This window comes from Oratosquilla oratoria, chromosome 16 (assembly GCF_046742065.1).
Source record: "Oratosquilla oratoria isolate Oo_2021 chromosome 16, ASM4674206v1, whole genome shotgun sequence".
Taxonomy (NCBI): Eukaryota; Metazoa; Arthropoda; class Malacostraca; order Stomatopoda; family Squillidae; genus Oratosquilla; species Oratosquilla oratoria.
In genome coordinates, this window is record NC_134792.1 from 9331021 (window position 1) to 9355025 (window position 24005).

At 43.2% G+C, this 24005-nt stretch overlaps 1 protein-coding gene across 2 annotated transcripts in view; it reads left to right on the top strand.

Moving 5' to 3' along the window:
* The window catches only part of Spt5 (Transcription elongation factor subunit Spt5), a 188025-nt gene that overhangs the window by 143371 nt on the left and 20649 nt on the right, over positions 1–24005 (top strand). For both annotated transcript variants that reach the window (XM_076199318.1, XM_076199317.1), the window contains exons 17-19: positions 7766–7869; positions 8022–8147; positions 23340–23507. In XM_076199318.1, coding sequence (XP_076055433.1) covers positions 7766–7869; positions 8022–8147; positions 23340–23507 — 398 coding nt within the window. The remainder of the gene's footprint in view (positions 1–7765; positions 7870–8021; positions 8148–23339; positions 23508–24005) is intronic.

Below are 24005 nucleotides of genomic sequence, written 5' to 3' on the forward strand. Positions count from 1 at the left end.
GAACTTCAACATTAAAAAATGTAGCATAATGGAATTTGGAAAAAGCAAAAATAGAATATTGGGTCAATATAAAATTGGAAACAAGGAAATCAAAAAAGTCAATTCAGAAAGGGACCTGGGAGTGATCATCTCAAGTGACTTGACACCTGATAAACATGTCAAAAAATTATTTGGAGAGACTTTTAACTGATTGAGATCAATGAAAGTGGCCTTCGACTACATGGATGAAGAAATGGTAAAGAAAATAGTGGTTACACTAATAAGACCTAAACTAGAATATGCTGCAACACTATGGGCACCTAGCACAAAAAAGAACATAAGAAAATTAGAAAAAATCCAAAGAGCAGCGACAAAAATGGCACCTACACTATCAAATTTGACATACAAACAAAGATTGGAAAAATTACATCTATCAACACTGGAACAGAGAAGAGAAAGAGGTGATTTGTTGACCATTTACATATTATGTAAGGGATGGAAATTCTCGATAGAGATGGCTTACTAAAATGGGACAGAAGAGAAACAAGAGGAAACGAAAAGAAGCTAAAGAAGGACAGTTACAGAAGAGACCTGAAAAAGAATAACTTCCCACATAGAGTGATTTATGTCTGGAATAAACTAAACAGAGAGACAGTGAGTGCCAAAACTATACACGATTTTAAGAATAAACTGGATGCGGAGAGATACGAAAACAGGTCACTACAAGCATAGCTCTCATCCCGTAAAATACTAGGTAAATACATTCAAACTCCTCTCTTCCTCTCTTATGTTCCATGTTTCTGCCCCATACAGTGCTGTTGGCACAATCACTCCATACAATCTCTTAGCATCCATTCCCAAATGTGTATTTCTCATTACACTTTTTAATCCACCAAACCATTTACTCACATCTCTCAGTCTACATTCTAATTCCACTTCCACTCCTCCCTTTCCTGCCACATTGGCACCCAAGTGTCTAAAAGTATCCACTTCCTCCAGTCTCTCTCCCTTAATACTCGCTTCCAGTCTGCTGCCACTTTCACCCCTTGTACATCTCATCATCTTTTACCCACATTTATCTTCAACTTCCTTGTTTCACACACTTTCCCAAACTCTGTCACTAACTTCCTCAGCCCCTCCTCTGATCCTGCTACAATTGCAGTGTAATCAGCAAACAACAGCTTACTTATCTCCCACTTTTCTCCATTTTCCTTAACCACTTCACTACAGGATTTAAATCTCGCGGGCAGCAGCCAATGCCAGCCGTACGATGTGTCGTAATAATACTCGCATCATAAAATATAGTCACCGCTTGTATCGATCGTTCTCTCTTTCACCCGCGAATTTTGAAAACCACAGAGAATGGGATTCAGGGCACATTTGGGAGAATGTAAAAACACAGGGGCGACTACAATAAATATAATCAAGATGCCGATATGGCAGCGTCGCGAATCCACTTGTTCCTCATGACGCCTACGTGTGCGGCACCGTATAGAAGGGGTTAACCATCTCCAATCCCTGACCCACCACCCTTGCATTTACCTCTCGCACCACCCCATCCATGTATAAATTGAACAGCTAGGGTGACATAACACATCCGTAATGAAGTCCCACCTTTACCTCAAACCACTCACTCTCTCCGTTTCTAATCCTGACACACGCTCTACTACTCTCGTAAAAACTCTTGACCTCCTGTCCCATATATCTTCAATACCTCCCGCAGTGCCTTCCTGTCTACCATGTCATAAGCCTTTTCCAAGTCCATAAAAGCCCTTAACCAACACTGTTCCTCACCAATTATTCCCTCTGTTCCTCTCCTAATCCTTTTAACCCCTTCCATACAGTGCCGCACACGTAGGCGTCATGAGGAGCAAGTGGATTCGCGACGCTGCCATATCGGCGTATTGATTATATTTATTGTAGTCGCCCCTGTGTTTTTACATTCTTCCAAATGTGCCCTGAATCCCATTCTCTGTGGTTTTCAAAATTTGCGGGTGAAAGAGAGAACGATCAATATAAGCGGTGACTATATTTTATGATGCGAGTATTATTACGACACGTACGGCTGGCATTGGCTGCTGCCCGCGAGATTTTAGTTCGGAGTGAAGTGGTTAATCAAGTTCATCCCATAAGCCTTCCCAACTACACTTGATAAGCTAATCCCTCTGAAACAAAGGATTACAAAGGATTACAAAGGCGGAGCATGCCGACAGGAGACCTTTTGATCCATATCTAGGTCGGATGCGAAAAAAAAAAATATTAATAATAAAATAATAAATAAAAACTATGATAATGTAAATAACAAATAAAATACATAAATAAATGCATAGGTATAGTTAAATAATAAACAAACAGGTAAATAGTAAATAATAATAAATTGACATATACATACATACATATACCAAGGCTTTTTCCCCCTTCCAAGGGAGGTAGCCAAAAAGGGAAAGGCATAAAAACACTCCCACCCATTTCATCCCTAAATACACTCCACACCCCTCCCACCCTTCCTCTCATCTGAGCACCTCCTGGATGACATATAACTAATAATAAATGAAAATCAGACAGACAAATGATAACAAAACAAAAACAAATAATATAAAATGAATTATAATCATTACAGCATCTTGCTTAGGTGTTTATCTAAATGATTCTTAAAGCTTCGAACTGAACTACATTGCACTACCTGTGCAGGAAGTTTATTCCATTCATTAACTACACGGTTGGCAAAGATGTTTCTACCTACTTCCAAATTGAATCTATTTCCGGACAGTTTGAGACCATTGTTTCTTGTCTGATTCTCATTCAGTGTAAAAATTTGGTCACTTTTGATGTTGTCAATTCCCTTTAGAATTTTAAAGACCTGTATCAAGTCACCTCTGAGTCTACGCTTTTTTAGGGAAAACAGATTCATATGTTTTAGTCGATTTTCGTATGATTTATTTTTGATATTTGGAATCAGTTTTGTGGCTCGCCGTTGTACTCTTTCCAATCTGTCAATGTCTTTAATGAGATTCGGTGATCATACGGAAACAGCATATTCCAAATGTGGACGAACTAACGATTTATATAGCTTGTTAATGAGTGATGGACTTTTGAAATCAAAAGATCGCGCAATCAGTCCTAGAATCTTATTTGCTTTCTCAGAGGCTGAAATACAGTGCTTGGATGATTTGAGGTCGTTACTGATAATTACGCCGAGATCTTTTTCACTATCCACTTTTGTTAACGAATTTCCAAATAACTTGTAATCGTACTTACTGTTATTTTTACCTATGTGCATTACCTTGCATTTACTTGTGTTAAATTTCATTAGCCACTTTTCAGACCATTGCTGTAATTTATCCAAATCTTCTTGAATATCTAATTGGTTTGAGTGATCATTTGCCACTCCGCACAGTTTTGTATCATCAGCAAATTTGGAAACAGTAGATTTTAGTCCATGGTCTATATCATGGACTACTACACTCACACTTGACCCCTTTTCCTTTGTAAAGTGGAACTATATAGGCACTCCTCCAGTCCTCCGGCACTCTACCCTCTCTTAAACAAACATTAAATAACCTCACCAGCCAGTCTACCATCACTGTACCTCCTTTTTTCAGACATTCTGCATGGCATCCATACTGACCAGGTGCCTTACATGCTCTCATCATCTTAACCACTGCCTTCACTTCATCCTTCCTTATTCCTTTGTTATCCTCACTCATCACTCTCATTTTCTTTGCACTTACCACTGCAGCAATCTTTCCCTCCCTTTCCTCCTTCACATGTAACAACTCCCTAAAATACTCTGCCAATCTTTGCCTTCTGCTATTATATAATTTTCATAGTTTCTTTTTTCCTCTCTTCGCATGTCTACATATTCATTTCTCAGTTTAATTTATGTTTGCCATTTAGTCTTTTTTTGTCTCTTTTCCATCGTTTCCAAGCTTTGTCTCTTCTATCTTTCGCATCGCTACACATTTTATTATACCAGCACTTTATGTACTCCCTTTTCTGTTTCCATTTAGGCACATATTTTTCTGTTCCCTCTTTATATATTTCTTTAAAAATGTCCCATTTCTCTTCCGTCTTTATTTCATTATTTGCAAATTTTTCCCAACAGGCATTTTGGAATTTTTTTCTGAGTTTTACAAAATCAGTTTTGTTGTACATCAGTCTTCCCTCTCTATGTTTCTTGTTCCTTCTTACCACATTTTGTTCCTTTAGTAAGATCTCTATTAGTATGTGGTCACTCTTCCCAATTGATGTTTTATAATTTATTTCTTCCACTATTTCTGGTTCAGAGATGAATATCAAATCTAGTCTCGATGGTTTTTCGTTTTGTTTAAATCTAGTATTTTCTTTAACCCATTGCGTCAATGGCCATATCCAGTAGGACATTTCCCCAGAGTTTGTCTCCACCTCCCATTGTCAATTCTTCCCAATTTATTTCCTTTGCGTTAAAGTCACCCATAATTACTATATTTTCTCTATATTTCAGTGTCTTGGTTAATTCATTCTTTGTGTCTTCAGTAATTTTGGGTATTTGCTGTCAGTCCAGGTCTTAGTTTTTGGTGGCACATAAACAACCATAAACCTTCTACTTTTCATACTGCTCTTTTCGACTTTAATTGCGATTAATTCCACATTATCTTTTCCTTATGTTGCTTTTATTATATTTAGGTCCATTCTAGTCAGTATCATGACTCCTACCCCCTGTTTGTCTGTCCTATTTTTTTTTACCAAATATTGTATAATCCTTGTCCCACCATACTTGATTGTATAGGACCTGTTTTGTCTCTGCAATTCCCATTATGTCATCTTTCTCTATTGATAGATAGTCATTCAATTCATTTAATCCTGATTACTGTCCATATTTGTATATGCCACTTTTAATTTTTTTTTTTTTTTTTTCCCTCAAGTTTCCATTTTTCTGATGTACCATTTTCTCAGTCTCAGGTCTAGCATACATACATACATATACCAAGGCTTTTCCCCCCTTACAAGGGAGGTAGCCAAAAAGGAAAAGGCATAAAATCATTCCCACCCATTCCATCCCTGAATACACTCCACACCCCTCCACCCTCCCTCTCATCTTAGCACCTCCTGGATGACGGGTCATCCCTGCACCTTGTCCACTGCCCTGGTTCAGAAGAAGTGTCGCAAGACACAGCACATCCACAGCAAGGCCGCTTCATTAAATCGGCGACCCCCCCTCTCCATCCCCCCATGCATAAAGGAGAAGACGGGGAGAAATCCCATCGGGCTGCGTCAAAAATTGCTCACACATACTACCTCACCCACCATCCCCCCACCCATTCCACCTCATGCATCACAACGTCATCCATATACAACCATTCTCCATTCACCCCTGCCTTCTGTCCTCTCCCGTCCTTCCTCAACAGACATTCCCCTCTTTCCCAAAGCCCCCTTCACCCCATCCATCCACCTCATCCTAGGACATCCCTTCATGTTCACTCCCTCCACATCTGCCTTCCATACCTCTTTTACTAGTCTTTCTTCACTCATTCTTTCCATGCATCCAAACCATCCTAATACTCTTTCATCAACCCTATCTCCCAACCCCCTTTCCACCCCTGTTCTCCTCCTCACCTCCTCATTTCTTACTCTATCCAGCCTTGCACTCTATCCAGGTCTAGCACTCTCTCAAAAAAAAAAAAAAAATCCGTCTCTGTTCTTTTCTCATTTTTTTCCTTGGCCCTCACTTCTCAGTTCCCTATCTTTCACTAATTCCTCTCCATTCATTTCCTTTTTTATCCATACATTTTTGTATTTTTCACTGCTAGTTTTGTCACTTTTGATAGTACTGCTATCATTTGTGTTCTTAGTTTGATTTTCATTGGTCTGTGATTCTTTTCTTTTGAGTATGTACCCATCCTGTTTACGTAATTAATTTCTGTATCTAAACATTGTCCTTTTTCTTGGACCGCTTTTAGAATCTCCTTTGCAATTTTTTTCTCTTCCTTTTCCCTTTGGTATTTGTGTACATTGTGTTTTTCATGTATACCATAAACCATAATGCATTTCTTTATGTCTACTGTGTCTCTCACTTAATTTTCCTTCTCTTTGATCATCTTGATCACTGTTTCCTTTGCATTCTCTTCTACCTGCTGCTGTACTCTTTCTGTGAATGATAGTTTTTTACTTTGTTATTCCTTTTTCCACTTTTTCTTTCTTTTCTTTGTTTAGGTCGGTCTTTTTGATTGATTCTTCCATTTTTTCCTTTACTGCTTTCAATTGTTCTTTTACCTCTTTTTTTCAGTTCATCATTTGCAATCTTAACCTTTCTTTCATTTTCTCTTTTTATTGCACTTAGTTCACATTTTAGTTCATTTAATTCCCTTAGTATTACCTCATTCATTGTATGTAGGTTGGTTACTTCTACTTGCAAAGCTTTGTAGTCTAATTTTAAATTGATCACTTTGCTAAGTTGTTAATTTCTCTGTTTTGTATTGCTCTGCTAATCCTAAAATCTCTCTCAGTGTCCAAGGTTTTCTTCATTCTTTCCCCTTGCCTCCTAAACCTCGAGAAATACTCATCACTTACGTACCTGCTGGTCACTTTGGGAGTGTCGTTCAAGCATGTTTTTTTCCTGCGTATTACCTCCCACGGGGACTCAATCCTGGAGTCGTGTAGTCCTCTTTTCGTTGGTTCATTGATTCTTCCTTCATCTTTATTACTTTCCATTTTGTATTAAAATATTCACTCAAGAACTGGATTGGATACAAACCCTGGCGGTCCCACAAATACATATTGATACTCTGCAATATCAACAAGGCGTTTTTCCTGGTGAGCAGTTAAAGTGCTCATTCAGAGCGCTAATCGTAGCGAAACTCAGAGCAGCTATTGACACTTCCTTTCTCCTGTGTGTGTGTGTAATATATATATATATATATATATATATACAATAAAAGAAAGACTAGTAAAAGAGGCATGGAAGGCATATGTGGAGGGAGTGAACATGAGGGGACGTCCTAGGATGAGGTGGATGGATGGGGTGAAGGGGGCTTTGGGGAAGAGGGGAATGTCTGTTGAGGAAGGACGGGAGAGGACAGAAGACAGGGGTGAATGGAGAATGGTTGTATATGGATGATGTTGTGATGCATGAGGTGGAATGGGCAGGGGGATGGTGGGTGAGGTAGTATGTGTGAGCAAAATTTGACGCAGCCCGAAGGGATTTCTCCCTGTCTTCTCCTTTTATGCATGGGGGGACAGAGAGGGGGGGGGGTCGCCGTTTTAATGAAGCGGCCTTGCTGTGGATGTGCTGTGTCTTGCGACACTGCTTCTGAACCAGGGCAGTGGACAGGGTGCAGGGATGACCCGTCATCCAGGAGGTGCTAAGATGAGAGGGAGGGTGGAGGGGTGTGGAGTGTATTCAGGGATGGAATGGGTGGGAATGATTTTATGCCTTTTCCTTTTTGGCTACCTCCCTTGAAAGGGGGAAAAAAGCCTTGGTATATGTATGTATATATATATATATATATATATATATATATATATACACACACACACACATACATACATACATACATACAGAGACCTTTTGCTCACAGAGAGTTAATTCACATCATATAGTATCTTCAGATGGGACTGATAATTTTTTAGCTAGAAAATTCAATCTTTATCAAAAGAATTTGTATTGACATGATTTTATTGTCATGGGATATCTAGTTTAGATAACTATTTGTTAAGAGCTGATAGGTTGAGGAAGTTTATGTATTCATGTATTTGGACAATCTTCTAATAATTTTCAATATATATTAAATCTGTTCCTTTATGTCAGGACTTCTGCATGGGATCCTACCATCACAAACACTCCAGCTCGTCATTCAGAATATGAAGATTACTCCATTGAGGAAGTATCTCCCTCACCAGCCTATAATCCTGGTAAGTTGGTAACAGTGTGGGAGGTGTGTTAAAGATGCACATTTAAGACCACAAATATTTAATTTTTCAATGACTACCTTGGAAGATTTTGAATATAATGTGTTGAATAAAAGTTACTGATGGTTGAGAAAGAAACATTCTTTGTTATACAGGAACTCCAGGTTATCAGTTAGATGCTGGCCAGGGTCCATACACTCCTCAAACACCAGGAACAGTTTACAGTTCAGATCATAACTACAGTCCCTATCAACCAGAGCCCTCTCCTTCCAATTACCAGCGTAAGTATTACTAATGATTTTTATGAATGTCAACTGTTTCTATGTTGTAGTGCCATCAGATAGTAATAATGGCTGTATCAGTCATAAGACTATTGTTCAAAATTATTGCTGTCACAGACCATACAATTGAATATGCATAACAATAACAAGTACTTAGCAAACATGTTTCCTATTAGAAAAGTAATGCTGTGATGTAAAATCAGCACAACAGAGGTGAACAAGTAAACTTCACTATATGGTAAAGTGTCCGAATGGTTAGGCTCAATGACTAAAACACGTAGAAATGTGTTGGCTCTTTATTGTAGCACAGAATATGATATGTGTGTCGGAGGCTGAATGGGGGAGAGAACTAATCGGCACTGTGAATATGCTAGCACTTACTCTTTCGTGTCCTGAACCAGCACTTGCTTGACCACGACCGCCTGGTAGTGTAGTCAGAGATAATCTGAGTATTGTCCGGAGCGGGCTAGTCGCCCTGCTGGTTCAGCTTAGCGAGTGCCCAATCAGATGCTTGATCTGGGTCACGTGATGACGCGCAACTGGGTCACGTGATGACGCGCATCTGGGTCACGTGATGACGCGCATCTGGGAACAATGGCCATGCTAGGCCGCGTCGCTCCGCCAGCTTTACGCGGGAACACGTGACCCAACGCGAGACGCTTACCATAGAAATAGTCATGCGTTCTACTCATACCACATCCCTCCCCCTGCCAACAAAAGGCAGCGACAGCCGCCGAAACACAAATACCAATTCAGCGTGAGGGAAAAACCGATGTGTACGACGTAAAGAGGTGGCCCACCAAAAATGGGTCGCCTAGTTACGTCAATCACTACGATAAAAAAACCCTCCGCGGCAAAATGCCAACGGAAAGAAAATTAACAAACACAAATGGGAAATAAAGGTACAAGGGCTTCTGCCCCTCTGCAGGCGATGGTGTTGTCATGAGAAGGGGTTGGTGTCCTTCACTTGGCGGTGCTGAGCCCTCTCGTCATCAGAGAGGTGTTCGACGTCCCACGACCAGCAGAGACTGGTAACGTGGACGTACACGGAGAGGTCACATGGCTGTATCTTCTCGTCAACCTGGTGCGTGTGCGTGAAAGATGCTGCTTCACCCTGTCGACGCGCTGTGGAGCTCCAAACGCTCCATGCCACAAGGCATTTAGCTGCCTGCTACAGACTTATGCTTTGCAGAGCTGTAAAAATGAGCAGCGGCAGAAACTTTGCACAGAAGAGGGGGGGGGGTTTACGAGTGGATCACACTCCTAAGAAATATGTATATACAACAACCATTATTTACATGAAATATTTCAGAACGAGGGGAAAAATATGCACCTGATCGCTGCCAAATGACGGCAGGTGTGAAGAGAAAGTCTCTACCAGGATGGTAGGTTGGAATCCTTCTCACGAGTGATTACTCGGAGGGGTCAGACTCGCTACTCTGGAGTAGGTCTGTAACCTCTTGCTCATGTGTGGGGAAAGCTCGTCGTACGTTTTTATTCTCACACACAGAGAGATTGCCCTCGAGTTTGATCCGGTCCGTGTGGACACAGAACTCACGTCCCGACTTGATATGCTTGATGGCATAAATGACATCGCTCACCCTTCTGATTACTCTATAGGGGCCTTGGTATAATGGCTGCAGTTTCTTTGACACCCCCTGTCTGGGTTTTGCGGTTACGTACACTCTATCACCAAGGGCGAGCTGCTTTACTCTAGCCCTGGGCCGTTTCGTGTGCCTGTCAATAGTGGCAGCCTCTATGAACTTTTGGCACCTATCAAAACATGCATTTGCTAACGCCATTGTTTCGGCTGCAAGGTTTTCGGCGTTGTACCAAGGGGCACTTGGCCTGGTAAACTCAGTTATAGGTAGGACGGGGTCTCTGTGAAAAAGGAGGAAATGAGGGGAATCTCTGAGGACTCTATGGTACGCGGAATTGTACGCCAACACCGCCAGAGGAAGCATCTGGTCCCAGCCGGTTTGATTATCCTGTACTAGGGACCGTAATATCTTGATGATAGTACCATTTACCCTTTCCACTATACCATTACTCGAGGGATGCATAGGGGTGATTTTGTGGTGGCTGATGTTTGCCATCGCCATCACCTCTTTGAACGTCTCGTTCATGAATTCACCACCGCCATCTGAGATTACCTGCCTTGGAGCGCCATGTATGGCCAGGACGTTTTGTAGAAAGGCACGGGCTACTGTCCTCGCTTCCTTTGAATTAATAGGTACAGCGACCAGGAAGCGGGTTAGTACATCGACTACGGTCAGGATGTACTTCGCACCAGTTAGCGTGGTGGTTAGTGGACCAATGAGGTCAACGTGCACTCTCTCAAATGGAGCTTTCACGTCAGGAAACTGTGTAAGTGGAGCTGGGAGGTCATAGGAAGGTTTGCAAGTAATGCAGATTTTGCATTTTTTGATAAAATCCTTCACATCCTCCGACATCTTAGGCCAGAATGCAAACTTCTGTAGGCGTTCCAGAGTAACTTGGATTCCGCCATGGCCGGCCATCGGAAGGGAGTGGGCGATGCGTAACGCTGCCGCCTTTGCTCCATCAGGGCATACCAGGCGAAGCTCTTCCAACTGGTATGCATTCCTACGCGCATGATATAGGAGTCCGTCGGGGAGGAGTCGGAACTCCCCGATTGGCACTCTTAGGCGCGGGATCTTTGGCACTTCTGACGTCACTCCTTTGAGGTATTGTTTTACACGACCCCAATCAGGGTGTGTATCCTGATCCTTTCGGATCTCAACCTGGTTCCAGGTGATGGTATCCTCCTCAGTAGTTGTGCATGAGTTCCCTCGGCCATCCGTGGTTACGGCCGAAACTATGAAGTCATCTATAGGGTGGTCAGCCCCCCGTATCCGAGAGAGTGCGTCCGCAACAATGTTGAGTCTCCCAGGTATGTACTCGACCTGGATGTCAAAGTCGGCGATGGCCATCTGCCACCGGAGGATCCGAGTGTTTGTGCCCTTAACAGTGAAGAGCCAGACCAATGGCCTGTGATCACTCATCAACCGAACAGGATAGCCCATGATTAGGGGGCGGTTAACCGTGAGACCGTACACTGCCGCTAACGCTTCTCTCTCCACGGTGCTGTACCGTTTCTCATGCGTGTTCAGCGTGCGACTGAAGTACGAGAGTGGACGTCTCGCACCTCCTTCGCCCTCCTGCTGAAGCACGCCCCCGATAGCCGAGGCACTAGCATCGGTGGTGAGTAAGAACGGTTTGGAAAAGTTGGGGTATGGAAGGACCACCGTTGACGACAAATGATGCTTGAGGGACTCAAACGCATGCAACTGAGGAGGTGTCCATGCACCAAGCACACGATTGTTGTGCTTCCCTGCGACGTCACCCTTTGTCATATCTATTAGGGGCAACGAAATGGCCGCAAAGTGCGGGATAAATTTGCGGTAATATCCCGCCAATCCCAAAAAGGAAAGCAACTCTTTCCGACGCGTTAGCCGGGGGAAAGCTTTGATGGCTTGGACTTTCTCTGGCTGGGGCTTTATCCCTTCCTGGGATATTACATGGCCTAGGTAAGCGACCTCCTTCTGGAAGAAATGACATTTCTCCAGCCTCAATGAGAGGTTTGCTTCCTGCAACCTCCTAAGGACATCCTCAAGATTCTTGAGGTGGTCGACCCAGGACGTACCCAGAACAATTATATCGTCCATGTACACCATCGCACTGACCCCTAACAGCCCCGTTAGTACCTGGTTCATCACCCTTTGAAAACAGGATGGAGCGTCCTTTAACCCGAAGGGCAGAGACGTGAACTCGTAATGCCCTTCGGGAGTCGAGAATGCCGTTTTCTCGCAGCTGCTCTCCATCAATGGGATCTGGAGATAACCCTGCTTTAAGTCAAGCAGAGAGAAAATGACGCTGGAGCCGAGACTGCGCAGCATCGAATCGATGTGAGGGAGAGGGAACCTATCATCAACCACGTGTCTATTTAGAGCACGAAAATCAAGACAAAGACGAAGGGTTTTATCCTTCTTCACAACCGGAACAATAGGAGCATTGTAAGGAGAACGAGATGGGCGAATGATCCCCTTACTGAGCATATCCCCAATGAGGTCTCTAATCTCACCTCTATACTTCTCAGGGAAGGGATAAGATTTGCGGTAGACTGGCGGTCCAAATGTCCGAATCTCGTGCAGGAAGTGAGGCGTCACGGTAAGTGGATCCCCTGGTAAGGCAAAAACATCGGCATATTTGACCACTAAAGAGGTCAGAGCCATACTTTCCCTGCCATGTCTATTAGGGAAAATTTTTCCTACTTCCACACGTAACTTGTGTACGCGAGAGCCATCCACTACGTTAGACGCCTGGACCATTCCCACCGAGACGTTAGTTCCACCGTCTATTAGCGCAATCTCCCCTAAGAGAGAAATGTCTCCGACCACCTGGTCCTTACGAACCTCATGGGTGTCCGGGCCCAAATTCAGGAATGGAACTTTACACCATGCCTTGCCATCTTCCATCCTGATCAGCTCTACTACTCCCTGGCCGAGCAGGTTGGCGCCTTCGGCATATGGGCGTGCTGTAAACAGCGCCGAGAAAACCTGACCTGCGGGAGCGAGCTCGTTTGCCCTCTCGAGCATCAATCCTACGGTTCCCCCTGAGAACCCAGGCACCCACTGATGTTCAATTGACTTAACCGGGAAAGTGGGAGTTTCACTTTCCCGCTGGAAACTATGACGCTCCTCGCACACGGCGATGAATGGCGGTGAGTGCTGAGCCGTCCCCGCAAGGATTACGGGAATATCCTTGCCCTTAACTTGGAATGTTAAAGGACTGAACGTCAATGTCACTTTGTGCGCCGCGAGGAAATCAAACCCTAAGATAATTTTGGCCGGCAAACCGTCAGCAGGGATGATAAAGAAAGGATGGAGGAACGAAAAACCAGCTAGATCAAAAGGAACATCTACCTTGCCAAGATTTGGCATCTCCGAACCGTCGGCCACTATGATTCTAGTGGTACCGACCTGGGAGCCTTCCATGGCGGTAGGCAAAATGCTCTTATGGATAAGAGACACCGCCGCTCCCGTGTCCAAGAGGGCACAAATAGACTTACGCGCGAGTGGCTCTAACAAGGTAACCGCGACCATGGCTAAGCTTCCACTCGGCGTACGGGAGCTAGCTAAATCGACGTGAACAATTGTCACTGCCGACTGCTGTTCAACCGTCACCTTGGATTGTGGACACTCCTGCGCTGGCCGTTTTTTGACGAGCCACTTGCTGCACGACCCCTCTGAGCCTCATGACCGACACTAAACTCAGTCTCCCGAATTTGCCCCACACCCCCGCAAGACTTGCAACACGTGGTAGGTCGACTGCGTGGTCTATAATAACACACATCAGTCGCGTGTCCTGCTTTCTTGCAATGGGTGCAGTATGGACGCCACCTATTGCGATTACCACGGCCCCGGGGACGCTTCCACGTGTTCCTTTGTCCCCCATGTCTGTGAGTCGAGTGCATGGCTCCCTCGTGAGGGCACGTTGCGATCTCTCGCTCATGGCGAGGGCGCACCTCCACCTCTTGCGAATAGCGAGAGGGTGTCTCTGACTCTCGCAGATTGCGAGGAGAGGAAGAGCCTGGGACTCTGTGTACAGTGGAAATGTTATGTGATTGTGAAGTTGAGTTGGAAAAGACGTCTGTGGCCGGATATTGGTGGGTCACGGCAGGGGCGGCTGGGTACAAAGCCATAGGGGAATCGGCACCGCCCGCGTACACCGTCTTAACCGAACCAGGATGCCGATGGGCATAGTCAATGGCCGCATGGAGAATGGCAACAATGGACGCTTGCTGGTCTGAGGTGAGGGTGGTGCCGAATTGAGGGGGCATAGCCCGTTTAATGCGGGTTACCGCAGTAAAATTAGCCCACTCATCGCGCTCTGGGTGATACACCGTGTAGGCCGAGACCATGTCGGCCAGACGAAGCGCGAATGAAGTGAGTGTTTCGGCTGGATGCATAGTTGCTTCCGCCAAACGATCAGCTACAGCGCCAGCCGACGCGGGCGCGTAGAAAAAAGTGCGGAACGCTAGTTTGAACGCGTTCCAATCATCAGGATGCCCACTCTTGGCTAACCGAGCGGCAATCGCGGCATCACCGGCAGTTTTCTGCTGAGTGACGGCGATTTTGTCAGCCTCCGGGATCTCGGAGGACCACCTTTCATCTAACAGAGCGAGCCATGATTGCGCGTCCGTGCAAGCAGGCAGATTGGTAGTGGGATGATAATTTATCCCTGATGAAATGAATATTGGGACATCTGCAGCTGCCTGCAGTGCCCTCGCCTGGTTGCTGACGGGTACACTCGTACGCCGCGACATGGCAATGAAATAACTGGCCTAGCTCTAGCTAGCACTCCTGTATGTGCACTGAGTATTTGGAGAATGTGGACTTTGTAATTTGTATGTATGTTCACTGAGTAATAGGAATGGGTACGTATACACGAGTTAGTCAAACTCTAACCACCGCTTGCCACCACTATGGTAAAGTGTCCGAATGGTTAGGCTCAATGACTAAAACACGTAGAAATGTGTTGGCTCTTTATTGTAGCACAGAATATGATATGTGTGTCGGAGGCTGAATGGGGGAGAGAACTAATCGGCACTGTGAATATGCTAGCACTTACTCTTTCGTGTCCTGAACCAGCACTTGCTTGACCACGACCGCCTGGTAGTGTAGTCAGAGATAATCTGAGTATTGTCCGGAGCGGGCTAGTCGCCCTGCTGGTTCAGCTTAGCGAGTGCCCAATCAGATGCTTGATCTGGGTCACGTGATGACGCGCAACTGGGTCACGTGATGACGCGCATCTGGGTCACGTGATGACGCGCATCTGGGAACAATGGCCATGCTAGGCCGCGTCGCTCCGCCAGCTTTACGCGGGAACACGTGACCCAACGCGAGACGCTTACCATAGAAATAGTCATGCGTTCTACTCATACCACAACTAAAGTTACATAGAGTAATGCCATTCTCTGTTGTTTAGCCTCTTTACACATGACCTCCCCTTTTTAATCCAGAACACACCTATGCACACTTGTATTTACTGAGTTGTATTTTACGGGAAGAGAGCTGTACTCGTAGTGACTCATTTTTGTATCTTTCAGCATCCAGTTTGATTTCAAACTCTTGTATAGTTTTTGCACTCACTGTTTCCTCATTCACTTTGTTCCAGATATCTATCACTCTGTGTGGGAAGTTATTCTTTTTCAGATCTCTTCTATAACTATCCTTTTAAGTTTCTTTTCATGTCCTCTTGTTTTTCTTCTATCCCAATTTATTAAGTCATCTCTTTTAACCCCTTCCATACGGTGCCGCACACGTAGGCGTCATGAGGAGCAAGTGGATTCGCGACGCTGCCATATCGGCGTCTTGATTATATTTATTGTAGTCGCCCGTGTTTTTACATTCTCCCAAATGCGCCCTGAATCCCATTGTCTGTGGTTTTCAAAATTCGCGGGTGAAAGAGAGAACGATCGATATAAGCGGCAACTATATTTTATGATGCGAATATTATTACGTTACGTCATACGGCTGGCATTGGCTGCTGCCCGCGAGATTTAAGTCCCGTACTGAAGTGGTTAAGGACTTCCATCCCTTTCATAATTCTGTAGATGGTTAGCAGATCTCCTCTTTCTCTTCTTTGTTCCAGGGTTGGTAGTTCAAGTTTGTCCAATCTTTGTTCATATGTCAATTTGGAGTGTTGGTGCCATCTTTGTCATTGCTCTTTGAATTCTTTATAATTTCTTTGTGTTCTTTTTAGTAATAGGTGTCCATAGTGTCGCAGCGTACTCCAATTTAGGTCTCATCAATGTAACTAATATTTTCTTTACCATTTCTTCATCCAAGTAGTCAAAGGCCACTTTCATTGATCTTAATAAATTGAAAGTTTCTCTGACTAATTTGTTGATATGTTTATCTGGTGCCATGTCATTGGTGATAGTTACTCCTAGGTCCCTTTCGGAGTTGACTTTTTTAATTTCCTTTGTAACAATTTTGTATTGTCCCAATATTCTGTTTTTGTTTTTTTCCAAATTCCATTATACTACATTTCTTGATGTTGAAATTCACTTCACTCTTCTGACTCTCATTTCCAGATTTTGTCCAGGTCTTCTAGTAATGATTTGCAATCTTCCTGTGTACTTACTGTCTTTAGTAAGAACATAAGAATAAAGGAGACTGCAAGAGACCATAAGGCCTACACTAGGCAGCTCTGTATCCATCACCACCTGTCATCCCCATCCATAAAGTTGTCTAATCGTTTCTTAAAGCAACTGATAGTTCCAGCACTTACTACGTGGTTACTAAAGTTATTCCATTTGTTGACCACCCTATTAGTAAACCAATTCTTGCCTATTTCCTTCTTAAATCTAAATTTGTCCAGTTTATAACCATTACTGCGAGTCCTGCCCTGATGTCCTTTATTTGCATCACCCTTGTTAAAGCCTTTGATCCACTTGAACACCTCTATTAGATCACCCCACACTCTGTGTCTTTCCAGAGAGTTTAAGTTAAGGTGCCTAAGCCTCTCTGCATAAGGCAAATTTCTGCGTCCATGTATCATTTTGATCATTCTTCTCTGTACTGATTCTAGTGAATTGATGTCCATTCTGTAGGACGGAGACCAAAACTGTACTGCATAGTCAAGGATGGGTCTAACTATCACTAGATAGAGTTTAATAATTACCTCTGCACTTCTATTCGTTACTGTCCTAGCAATGAAACCTAATGCTCTATTTGCTTTATTCCTGGCGCTAATGCACTGTTTCCTGGTTTTAAGGTCCGGACTCACTAGAACTCCCAAGTCTCTCTCACACTCAGTTTTCTCTAAAAGCATGTTATCTAAGCTGTATCTATTTTTGGGGTTGTGTACCCCTAAGTTTAACATACTACACTTAGAGATATTGAAGTTCATGTGCCATTTCACCGACCATGTGAACAATTTGTTAAGATCATCCTGCAGAATCTGCGTCGTCTCCTGGCCTAATTAGGGGTCCTGTTTTAGTGTCGTCTACAAACTTACATCACTATTTATCCCATCATCTAAGTCATTTATGTACATAATGAACAACAAGGGACCCAAAACAGAACCCTGTGGGACCCCTTTAGTAACATTGCCCCACCTAGATTTTACTCCATTTAGATACTTGGATGTGAATGTGGCAGGAAAGGGAGGAATGGAGGAGGAGGTAGAATGTAGATTGAGAGAAGCGAGTAAATGCCTTGGTGGATTAAAGAGTGTAATGAGAAATAGATATTTGGGAATGGATGCTAAGAGGAGATTGTATGAAGGAGTGATTGTGCCAACAGCACTGTATGGAGCAGAAACATGGAACATGAGAGAGGAAGAGAGGAGTTTGAATGTGTTTGAGAAGTATGATAGGGGTTACTAGGCTAGATAGAGTGAGAAATGAGGTGAGGAGGAGAACAGGCATGGTAAAAAGAGATATTAAATGCAGATGTGGAGGGAGTGAACATGAAGGGGTGACTTAGGATGAGATGGATGGGTGGGGTAAAAGGGGTTTTGGGGAAGAGGGGAATGTCTGTTGAGGAAGGATGGGAGAGGACAGAAGACGGGTGATTGGAGAATGGTTGTATATGGATGATGTGATGCATGAGGTGGAATGGGTGGGGGATGGGGGGTGAGGTAGTATGTGTGAGCAAAATTTGATGTAGCCCGAGGGGATTTCTCCCTGTCTTCTCCTTTCCTGCATGGGGGGACAGAGAGGGGGTCGTCAGTTTAATGAAGCGGCCTTGCTGTGGATGTGCTGTGTCTTGTGACACTGCTTCCGACCCATGGCAATGGACAAGATACAGGGATGACCCGTCATCCAGGAGGTGCCAAGATAAGAGGGAGGGTAGAGGGTGGAGAGGAGGGGAGTGTATTAGGGATGAAATGGGTGGGAATGGTTTTAATGCCTTTTTCTTTTTGGTTACCTCCCTTGTAAGGGGGAAAAAACCTTTGGTATATGTACAGGTAAACGTCGACTTACGATGGCATTAGGTTTCGATAGAGCCATCGTAAGACGATCTCATCGTAAGTCGATCCCCACTCTGTTCCGTGGTCACTGTACCAAGCCTACCTGTATATTAACCACCAGAGATACTGAATATAGCCTATTAAACATGTACAGTAGTTTATTTAATTATTTTTATCCTTTTTACCATATTGAAACACTATAATATGTATTTTCAGTACGGGACTTAAATCTCGCGGGCAGCAGCCAATGCCAGCCGTACGACGTGACGTAATAATACTCGCATCATAAAATATAGTCACCGCTTATATTGATCGTTCTCTCTTTCACCCGCGAATTTTGAAAACCACAGAGAATGGGATTTAGGGCACATTTGAGAGAATGTAAAAACACAGGGGCGACTACAATAAATATAATCAAGACGCCGATATGGCAGCGTCGCGAATCCACTTGCTCCTCATGACGCCTACATGTGCGGCACCGTATGGAAGGGGTTAAATTATCATATCGTCGTCGTCGTCGTCGTCATCGTAAAGTCGAACAATCGTAAGTCGCGGCCATCGTAAGTCGACGTTTACCTGTATGTATTTATGTCTTCTTCATAGGTTCTTTTTTCTTCCCTGCATATTTTTACATATTCCTTTCTTTGATGTATGCCATTTTTTTTCCAGGCTTTGTCTCTTCTATCTTTTGTTTCACTATACTTTTTGTTGTACCAACACTTTATGTATACTCTTTTTTGTACATATTTATCTGTTCCATCCTTGTATTTTTCTTTTAATATGTACCATTTCTCTTCCATCATTGTTTCTTCATTTCCAGATTTTTCCCAGTTTGCCTTTTGAAAAATTTGTCTAAGTTTTTCAAAGTCTGTTTTGTTTTATATTAGTCTTCTTTTTTGTTTCTCATTTCTTCTCACTTCATTTTGTTCTTTTAGTTCGAACTTTACTAGTGTCTGGTCACTCTTCCCAGTTGGTGTCTTGTATTCCATTTTGTCCAAGATTTCAGGCTCTGATGTGAATATTAAATCTAGTCTCGAAAGTTCTTGATTGTTTCTATTTCTGATGTGAATATTAAGTTTAGTCACGAAAGTTTTTCATTGTTTCTATTTCTGGTATTTTCCTTCACCCATTGAGTCAATGTGTATTCAATAGTCATGTCCAGTAGAATATTTCCCCAAAGTTCCTCTCCACCTTTTACTGTCATTTCTTCCCAACATATTTCCTCTTGAGTTAAAGTCACCCATAATTATTATGTTTCCTCCTTTCAATAACTCAGTGCATTCTTTGTGTCTTCCAGTATTTTGGAATGATCACTATAAGTCCAAGCCTGTGTTTTTGGGGGCACATATACTACTATAAATGTTCTGCTTTTCTTATTTCTGTATTCAACTTTAATCATAATCAATTTCACATTATTTTTTCCTTCTGTTATCTTTGTCACATTTAAACCTTTCTTAGTCAAAAACATGACTCCTCCACCCTGTTTTTCCATTCTATTTTTTGCCCAATGGTTGTATAGACCTTGCCCCACAGTATTTGATGGTAGTGGACTTTTAAATTTGTTTCCACAATTCCCATTATGTCAAGTTTCTTCATTAACAGATAGTCATTTAATTCATTTAGTCCAGAAGTCATACCATCTGTATAAGTTATTTTTATTTTTTTCTCTTCTCTTTTTTTTGTTGTTTATGTTCTCCCCATCTGGGGTATTGACTGCATGTTATTGTGGCAAAGTAGCATGCAGTTGATACTTTAGGGTTTATATGGGGCACCCCTACGAATCAGAGCCACACATCATTTTGTCTGTGATAGAGGAAGTCTCTGTTCATAGAGAAATGATGACACTTTTGTTATACTGCAGCTATCCCTCAGTTATGCTGAAAGTAATAAGAAAATGTTTTGGAAGGAAATTAAGAGAGGAAGAGGAGCCTAATCAAGTAGAAAAGAAAAGGTAAAAGGTGCAAATGGAGAGATGATAATGGAAGAGAAGGCAGTAAGAGGAATGTGGGCAGAGTATTTTAGGGAGTTGCTAAAGGAGATGCCAAGAGGGAGGGTGAAGGGGAGTGGAGTGTATTAGGGGATGGAGTGGGTGGGAATACTTTTTATGCCTTTTTCTTTTTTGGCTACCTCCCTTGTAAGGGGGAAAAAGCCTTCGGTATATGTATGTATGCTAAATGTGAAGGAAGATAAAGAGGGAAAGGTAGTTGCAGTAAGAAACGCTAAGAAAATAACCATGATAAGTTAGGAAAATGGAGGAGAAATAAGGAAAGATGAAGTGAAGGCAGCTGTCAAGATGATGAGAGCAGATGAGGCACCTGGTCTGGATGGATGCCATGCAGAATGTCTGAAAAAAGGAGGTACTGTTATAGTGGATTGACTGGTGAGGTTATTTAATGTTTGAGAGAAAGTAGAGTGCTGGAGGAGTGCCTGAATAGTTCCACTTTACAAGGGAAAAGGGGACAAGTGTGAGTGTAGTAGTTTTAGAGGGATTAGCTTGTTAAGTGTAGTTGGGAAGACTTATGGGAGGGTCTTGATTGAGCAGATTAGGAGAGGAACAGAGGGAATAATTGGTGAGGAACAGAGGGAGTAATTGGTGAGGAACAGTGTGGGTTTAGGACAGGTAGAGGTTGTGTAGATCAGATTTTTGTAGTAAGATAGATATGTGAGAAAGCTATAGGAAAAGGTAAGGATGTTTTTTGGGCTTTTATGGATCTGGAAAAGGCTTATGACAGGGTAGACAGGAAGGCACTGTGATAGATATTGCAGATATACGGGATAGGAAAAAAGCTGTTAAGAGCAGTCAAGAGTAGTAGAGCTTGTGTTAGGATTAGAAATGGAGAGAGTGAATGGTTTCAGGTTAAGGTGGGACTTCATCAGGGATGTGTTATGTTGCCTTGGCTGTTCAATTTATATATGGATGGGGTGGTGCAAGAGGTGAATGCAAGGGTAGTGGGTCAGGGATTAGAGGTGGTTAAAGAAAATGGAGAAAAGTGGGAGATAAGCCAGTTGTTGTTTGCTGACGACACTGCACTGGTAGCAGGATCAGAGGAGGGATTGAGTGAGTGACAAAGTTTGGGAAGTTGTGCGCAAGGAAGTTGAAGATCAATGTGGGTAAAATTAAGGTGATGAGATGTTCAAGGGGAGAAAGTAGCAACAGACTGGAAGTGAGTATTAACCCCTTCCATACGGTGCCGCACACGTAGGCGTCATGGGGAGCGAGTGTATTCGCGAGGCTGCCATATCGGCGTCTTGATTATATTTATTGTAGTCGCCCCTCCATAATGACATTCTTTCTAATTCTTTTGTAATCGCATTTTCTATGGTTATCAAAATTCACGGGTGAAGAGAGAACGATTGATATAAGCGGTGACTATATTTTATGATGCGAGTATTATTACGACACGTCGTACGGCTGGCATTGGCTGCTGCCACCGAGATCTAAGTCCATGACGCCTACGTGTGCGGCACCGTATGGAAGGGGTTAAGGGAGAGAGACTGGAGGAAGTGGATAGTTTCAGATACTTGGGTGTGAATGTGGCAGGAAAAAGAGTGGAAGTGGAAGTAAAATGTAGATTGAGAAAAGTGAGTAAATGCCTTGGTGGATTAAAAAGTGTAATGAGGAATAGACATTTGGGAATGGAGGCTAAGAGGAGATTGTATGAGGAGATTGTATGATTGTGCCAACAGCACATGAAGATTGTATGAGGAGATTGTATGATTGTGCCAACAGCACATGAAGATTGTATGAGGAGATTGTATGATTGTGCCAACAGCACTGAATGTGGCAGAAACATGGAACATACGACAGGAAGAGAGGAGTTTGAATGTGTTTGAGATGAGATGTCTGAGAAGTATGATGGGGTTTACTAGGCTGGATAGAGTGAGAAATGAGGTGAGGAAGAGAACAGGAGTGGTAAGGTAGTTGGGAGATAGGGTGGATGAAAGAGTATTGGGGTGGTTTGGACACATGGAAAGAATGAGTGAAGAAAGACTATTGAAAGAGGTATGGAAGGCAGATGTGGAGGGAGTGAACATGAGGGGGCGACCTAGGATGAGATGGATGGATGGATGGGGTGAAAGGGGCTTTGGGGAAGAGAGGAATGTCTGTTGAGGAAGGATGGGAGAGGACAGAAGATGGGTGAATGGAGAATGGGGCAGAAACATGGAACTTAAGAGAGGAGTTTGAATGTGTTTGAGATGAAATGCCTGAGAAGTATGATAGGGGTTACTAGGCTAGATAGAGTGAGAAATGAGGAGGTGAGGAGGAGAACAGGGGTGGAAAGGGAGTTGGGAGATAGGGTGGATGAAAGAGTATTGGGATGGTTTGGACACATGGAAAGAACAAGTGAAGAAAGATTAGTAAAAGAGGTGTTGAAGGCAGAGATGAAAGGAGTAAACATGAGGGGTTAACCTAGGATGAAATGAATGGATGGGGTAAAAGGGGCTTTGGGAAAGAGGGGAATGTCTGACACAGCTAAAGGGATTTCTCCCCATCTTCTTTGCTACATGAGGGGGCGGGGTCGCTGAATTAATGAAGCAGCCTTGCTATGGATGTGCTGTGTCTTGTGACACTGCTTCTGACCCAGGGCAGTGGACGTTAGCTTTTCATAGATTAGTCATTTCTCTTTGTATTGCTATATAATCTGTTCTTAAATTTATTAGTTCCTCCATCAAGTCGTTAATGTCTGGATTTCTTAGTACACTGCTATACCTAGTTTCTCTTTGTACATCTAACCCTTTGCCTATTATTCCGTTTTTGCTTAGAAAGCCTGAAAAAACATTGTTTTCCCACCTTTGAGTTGATTTTGGGGTGTCATTTAAACAAGTCCTCTTTGGTTTCACTCCAAATGGCAATTTGATTCTGTTCATGTCTAATCCTCTCTTTGTTGTTTCATTATTCCTTGTTTCTCCTTTTTCTTCCTCGTATTTTATATGTTAATACACTTTATCAAACTGGATACTTTTATACCATAGCGGTCACTCAAAAACCATAACTTATCCATAAATACAAAAAGGTGTTTCCTTGATCCTAGTGAAAAAAGCACTGGCTTGGAGCTCATCCACTTGCCTTCCATTCACTCGTTTTGCTGTGATGTGCCTAAAATTTGTATGGTCTCTTATCACAGGAAGGAAGTACCCATTTTTTATTATGACATATCTGTGGACTGAATTTAATCTTTTAACTTTCAGCTGGAGCCAGCCCATCTGGTTATGTGGGAACACCAAGCCCTGGGACAGGGTACCAGGCATCTCCCTCTCCGGGCTCTGGTTATGCTTCACCATCGCCCCTCACTTACAGCCCTATGACCCCTGGGAGTGCCCAATCCCCATATAACCCACAGACACCAGGATCATCAAGTATGTTCATCCATCTAATTATATATATGTATATGTTTTATGCATAAGGGGACATCACCAATTAAATGAAGCAGTTGTGCTGTGTCTTGCTGCATTGCTTTTGATCCACGGTAATGGGCAAGAGGCAGGAAAAACTTATCATCTCGCAGGAGCCAAGAAAAGAGGGAGGGAGGGATGGTGAATGGGAGTGGAGTGGGTGGGGATGAAATGTGTGGAAGTGAAATTATGCCTTTTGACTTTGGCTACCTCCATTGCAAGGGGAAGCCTTTGGTCTATGTATTTATTTTTTCTTCTTGGAGGGGGTGTTGACATGCAGGAGACAGGGATAATCCTTCATCCTGAAGGTGCTGAGGTGGGAGGGGTAGTAAAAGAGTTTTAATACATGTGAAGCAGATAGTCTTTGACTCCATAATCTCCCTCATAAGGGGAAAGGCCATTGGTTTATTATTTTAGATTAATGGTTATTGTGGAATCAGTGTAGCATATATAAAACCACTA